Source organism: Alosa sapidissima, chromosome 5, assembly GCF_018492685.1.
Source record: "Alosa sapidissima isolate fAloSap1 chromosome 5, fAloSap1.pri, whole genome shotgun sequence".
NCBI classification, from domain to species: domain Eukaryota; kingdom Metazoa; phylum Chordata; class Actinopteri; order Clupeiformes; family Clupeidae; genus Alosa; species Alosa sapidissima.
Genome location: NC_055961.1, coordinates 25,352,281 through 25,358,280, shown reverse-complemented (window position 1 = coordinate 25,358,280; position 6,000 = coordinate 25,352,281). Strand labels below are relative to the sequence as shown.

Sequence of the window (6,000 nt, the reverse complement as noted above, 5' to 3'; positions counted from 1 at the left end):
GCTTTTCGCACACTGGAAAAACGGGGAGACAAGGGGCTTTCTTCCCTTTAACAGGGCCCTGGAGAGATAAGGGGCAGCGAGGGGCAGGAGGACGGGATCTGAGGGAGGTTGGGGGGTCTGGTACGCGTCAGATTGGCACAGTCACAGCCCAAAATACAAACACACACACACACTCTTATTCTAAAACACACACAAACACTAAGTCTCTCTCTCTCTCTCTCTCTCTCTCTCTCTCTAACAATGACACACACACACACACACACACAGCAAAACACACACACTTACATCAAAACATACACACACTGAGACACTATCACATACTCATACTCACACCCAGACACAGACACAAGGCAGATTTATTTCATTTCATTTCTTTCACCCCCACACGCACCTGCACAGCAGACACAGACACACACACACACACACACACACACACACGGACTCACCACTTGGCGGGCTGTTCGAGTGTGGGCGGCTCGGACTTGGCGATCTTGAGCAGCACCCTCATGGGGTTGAGCTCATGATGTGGCGGCTCGATCTGGGCCAGCTCGATGAGCGTGATGCCCAGTGACCAGATGTCCGCCTTGTAGTCGTACGGCGCGTCCTTCATCGTCTCACACATCACCACCTCTGGGGCCATCCTGCACACATCACACAGAGAAGAGATAGAGGTTAGTCCTCTACGGTCAGGCGCAGGGACATCAGAGTTCACAGACACTCCTAGTCAGGGTCAGTACTGGCATCCTTGTAGTGGGCAGGCATGTCACCTTCCAAGTCAAGCCAGAAGGTGAATCTAAAAGGCTGCACTTCAATCAACACTTTATTATAAGGCAAACACAAGCATGTTACGGATTACTTAGCTGGATGCCCAACACAGATATGGGTTTTTTAGGAGAGACAGCTTTTAGTAACAGTCTAAAGTTGTGCTACCGTTATCAATACCCATCATGACATGCCCTAAATAATGCTCTTCCTATGAATCCATCTATCTGTCTAACCCCGGCTGTGTTGTTTGTTTTAAAATATCATTCACAGGCTTGTGTAGCCACGTTCCACTGAACTCTAGCAGCTCAGCACCTCTCGTATGAGAAAGAGAGAACAGTTCTGAAATTATCGGAGATGAACACAGCTCTACCAGTGAAGATCTCAGCGGTGTCAGATGAATCCGCACTACTGACAGCTAGAGCACTCATCATGCCCAATCCCATTGACTTCCTCATTGTTCCCTGTTTATTGGTCATTGGTCATGCCACCACTGTGCCTGCTGAAGAGTCACCTAAGCAAGTCATATTACACCTTGGCAGATGCAGTGCTGGAGGACCTTGTTCACATTGCCTGCGCCACCAGCCCATTCATTGCAGGAATGGAGAGCATTCCAGCTGGCCCTCCTGGTCAATCATTGACGCGTTACCGCTGAGGGCCCGCAGGGCTGGAGCTGGACCAGAGCACAAGGTCCAGCAGCAGACAAGCCTGTGTTTTATGAGGTTTCACCTCCACGCCCAGTTTCTCTCTGTCTGTCTCTCTCTCTCTCTCCGTCTCTCTCTCTCGCCGTCTCTCTATCTATGAAGAATGTTTATGGGGGAGCTGGGTGTGAACAGCGTATGTGAGGTTATCACAAGCCTTCACAGGTCACTGGATAGTGCAATCACCATGGAGAACAATAATCAATGGGTTTGTTTGTGTGTGTGTGTTTATGAGTGAGTGAGTGTGTGAGATTGTTTTCTATCATTCTGGGCCAGATGAACTCATCACTCACCAGTATGGGGTTCCAATGAAGGAGTCCCTCCTCTGCAGGGTTTTGGTGTTTTTGGCCGACACGCCAAAATCCGCTGGAAGCACAGACACACACACACAATAAAAATATGAACAGTACATCCTTCCACCAACACCAAAACCTGACCATTGCCAGGACAGGTAAGATAACCACTAATTTTTTATAGTCCTCCGATATTTCTGTCCGTTTAGGGTTGTGATAAAAACCTTGTGATTGAAACTAGGAAATGTTACTGATAGTATTTACAAGAAACCCCAATATATGGCTTCTTCTTGTCTGACCAGGGGGACTGGACGATTGCATTTTCTAGCTCTGAAACTGTGTCTATTTAAGGGAATAATATGTGGCAAACAGCGATCTGCTTGAAGAGCAAAGTGGACAGAAGCCCCAGGAATGTCTAAAGTGGTTTCACATACAGTCATTTCCACTCCTCGTCTCAAATATTCATACTAAACCATAAAACATTCACTTCTACGTCGTCTTTATTCAGGGGCTTCCTAGCAGAGGAATTGAGCCACAGAGACTGGTTTAACTGCAGGATGTGACACCAGGCTCAGTGTGTGTGCGTGTGTGTGTGTGTGCGCGTCTGTGTGTGTGTGTGTGTGTGTGTGTGTTTCTTCTTAAATCAAGCTCTGGTGCCTTTGTAAAAGTATGTGAGGCATTGGCGAGAGAACATAAAAAAAACGTGATACTCATTCAGAGCCTGCCTGCCCAATGCTGCAAAAAGAAACTTTCTGTGTGTGTATCTGTATGTTTGTGCATGTGGTGTGTGTGCAGAGTCTGCAGACATGTGCCTGCCTTTGTGTGTTGGTGCGTGCATTTGTGAGTGTGTGTGTCCGCTTGTGTGTCTCTCCCTGCAGAGTTTGAACAGGTCACTCAAACTAGCGCCCCCCCCCCCCCTTGCTTACGGCTCCTATATCCCACTTGGCTTGCCATTTCAAAAAGCCATTACGTGGAGTACAAAGCAGCCAGCCTTGGGACCCCCCCAAACCCCCCCCCCCCCCCACCCAACACACAGACACACACAGACACACACGCGCACACACACACAAGCACCCCTCTTTCTCACAGGAGAGGGGAGCATCAGAGCTGCTGGAGTTCAGTGGAACGTGGCTGCACAAGCCCCTGAATGATATTTTAAAACAAACAAAAGCCTGTAACACACTCCTCCACACGCCGCTCATATGATCAACGTCAACGGGCCAGAGGCCTGACCTTTTGGCTTTTTGTCTTTGGAGACAGAACTAAGAGAGAGAGAGAGAGAGAGAGAAAGAAAGAAAGAGTGCTCTGTACAGAGAAAGAAATGGGAAGTAAAATAGAGTTTTAGGTGGATTGAGAAAAATGGAAAGAGGAGTAGGGAGAAAGTGAAAGAGAGAATGAGAGGAAGAAGGAAAAGAGCAGAGAAAGAGAGAGAAAGAGAGAGAGAGAGAGAGAGAGAGAGAGAGAGAGAGAGAGAGAGAGAGAGAGAGAGAAGGCATGTAAACATACGAGCGTTTACTGCTAGAGTTTATGAGCCTAGTCGTACTCCTATGTGTCTCAGCGCCACAGTAAACACTTGCACTGGTGTGATTTCAATCCAGTGAAAGTCGTGTCAGACGTGTGGAGTCAGCACCCAGGGCACGTGCAGCCCACTGGGAGAGCTGACCGAGCAGCACAGCCCAGGAGGAATCCCCCACGAGCAGCCTCATCATTATGGGGATTGTGAAGCTGAGTTTGGCCTCTGAGGAGCTGATGTGGTCTGGCCATTTAATACACAGCACTCAACTCAGGGAGCCCAAAGGGACACCACCAGTCTTCACTAGTGAACAACGGGCTAACAACATCATGCCTAATTGCTTGAGCAAGGCACTGACAACAGCAGGGTCACCCAGGGAATAAACACAATGTGTGCATAATGCTCTAACTGAGGATCTAACTAAGGACAAAACTATCTGCCGAATAAAGGTAGATAGATATAGTGTGAACGTGTATAATTCCATCATTTAAATGCAAATATAGAGGTCTGAGACATGATGAAATCGGAGTAAAACAGAGGAGAAAACTAATATGTGTTTCAGAGAGATGAATGAGAGAGTGCCATTAGAGAGAACAACACTGTTGTGCCAGTAACATCCTGTGCCACAGACCTAGCTTGATTTCCCCATCCAACATGAGCAGGACGTTGCCGGCCTTCAGGTCCCTGTGGATGATCTTCTTGCTGTGGAGATACACCAGGGCCTCTAGCATCTGTCTGCAGATCACCTGAATCTGAGGCTCCCGAAGACCCCTGTCCAGCTCTGTCACACACACACACACAGAGAGAGAGAGAGAGACAGGTATGTTATGGCAAATTAAGAATGAAATTATTGAAATGTTAGTGAAAGGTCAACAAATTGCAATGAACTGTAATGAACCACAGAACATCACGTCAAAAAAGGGAACACATTGCTGCTGAGTTAACCATATTGTTCTGTTGCATGTATGTAGAAGAGGAGCTTCAGAGAAAAGAAATCTGTGTAAAGGTGCTAAGTTTTCTGACTGTATACAAGATTAAGCTTTAGGGCTCTGTTGGAACATGTCATTGGGGGCCAAGCAGCCAATTTCTGTGTTTCTACGTTTTCCTATTATTATTATTATATGCAATGGAAGTCAATGGCAGCCCATAGAACCGTCTGGTAAAAAATTTGGCACACTAATTGGGGACGGTCACATGATTCATGTCACCAAGTTTCATGTCGGCAACTCAAACCCTCTAGCGCCACCAACAGGCCAAAGTTGGAAGTGTGTTCACTCACGTAACTTTTGACCCGTAGGTCCGATTTTCAAAAGTCAGGTATCGTTGGAATCCTTGGACCAAGCCGAGTTCAACGCACACTATGACTTCATTTTCCGCCATGATGGATTTTCCACCATTTTGGATTTCATCAAAAACACTTCAAATGTATCAGGGGTCACATACTTTTCCCACCAAATTTTACACAGATCATCTTCAGACCAAGCCTCACAAAAGTTATCACTTTTCGTCTTCGGAAGTATTACCGTTCGCCAGTAACAGCCAATCAAAATTTGCGGCACAGCCGCCAAACAGGAAGTGAGCTCATATCTCAGCAACCCTTGCAGTCATCAAATCCAAACTTGGTATATGGACTCATGACCCCATCAGGAGGACGCTCTAGAAATTTGGTGACCTTTGACCTCTAGGAGGCGCTGTAAATCAGTAATATGCCTTTTGGACTGTAGCTGCTGTTGTGCCTAGAATTACAATGTACTAGTGGTGTCTGGTAATACTGTGGAAGATCCTTATGTCGACAGATGGCAATTCATGACATCAACATAATTGATTTGGCCGCCATATTGGATTTAATCAAAACCACTATCAAATTTCCCTAGGTCACAAATTTCATCGGATCCTCACCAAAATTGGCACAGACCATCTTCAGACCATGCCTTATCAGTGCTTTGATTTCCATAACAATTGACGGAAGCGTTTACCCATAGCAGCCAATCGAAATTGGTGGCAAAGCCCCAATTTATCTCAGCATCCGTAGCATCTATCAAAACCAATTGGTGAGCAAACAAAGTACATTGACTCCTGACCTAATTGGGAGAACACACAACCAATCTGGTAACCTTTGACCGCTAGGGGGCGCTGTAATTAGCAAAACCTTTTTTTGCCCGTAGCTGCTGAAGTGTATTATTCTGCCATGGAAGTCTATGGCAGCCCATAGAACCGTCTGGTAAAAAGTTGTGAAGTTTGGCACACTGATTAGAGACAGTCCTGTGATAAATTTCATCAAGTTTTAAGTCGGCACCTCATACACTCTAGCACCACCAACAGGTCAAAGTTGGATGTGCGATCACGCACCTAACTTTTGACCTGTCGCTCTGAGTTTTCAAAAACCAGGTGTTGTTGGCGTCCTTGGACTAAGCCGAGTTCAATGCACCCTATGATGTCAATTTCCGCCATGATGGATTTTCCGCTATATTGAATTTTATCAAAAACACTTAAAAGTTTTCATAGGTCACAAATTTTGTCCGATTGACTCCAAACTTGATGCACATCATCTTCAGAGCATGTCTCACAAATGCATTGCTTTTTGTCTTTCGAACTAAAACCATTTGGCCATAATAGCCAATCGAAATTTGAGGCGAAGCCGCCAAACAGGAAGTGAGCTCATATCTCAGCAACCCATTCATCGATCATAACCAAACTTAGTCCATGGTCTCAGGACCCAATCAGGGGGACG

At 46.3% G+C, this 6,000-nt stretch overlaps 1 protein-coding gene across 1 annotated transcript in view; it reads right to left on the bottom strand.

The window, feature by feature from the left end:
- The window catches only part of stk10 (serine/threonine kinase 10), a 43,553-nt gene that overhangs the window by 23,492 nt on the left and 14,061 nt on the right, over nt 1-6,000 (bottom strand). Inside the window, exons 4-6 of the mRNA XM_042093854.1 lie at nt 3,901-4,050; nt 1,757-1,829; nt 447-641 (exon numbers count right to left, since the gene is read on the bottom strand). Of these exons, the coding sequence (XP_041949788.1) occupies nt 447-641; nt 1,757-1,829; nt 3,901-4,050 (418 nt within the window). The remainder of the gene's footprint in view (nt 1-446; nt 642-1,756; nt 1,830-3,900; nt 4,051-6,000) is intronic.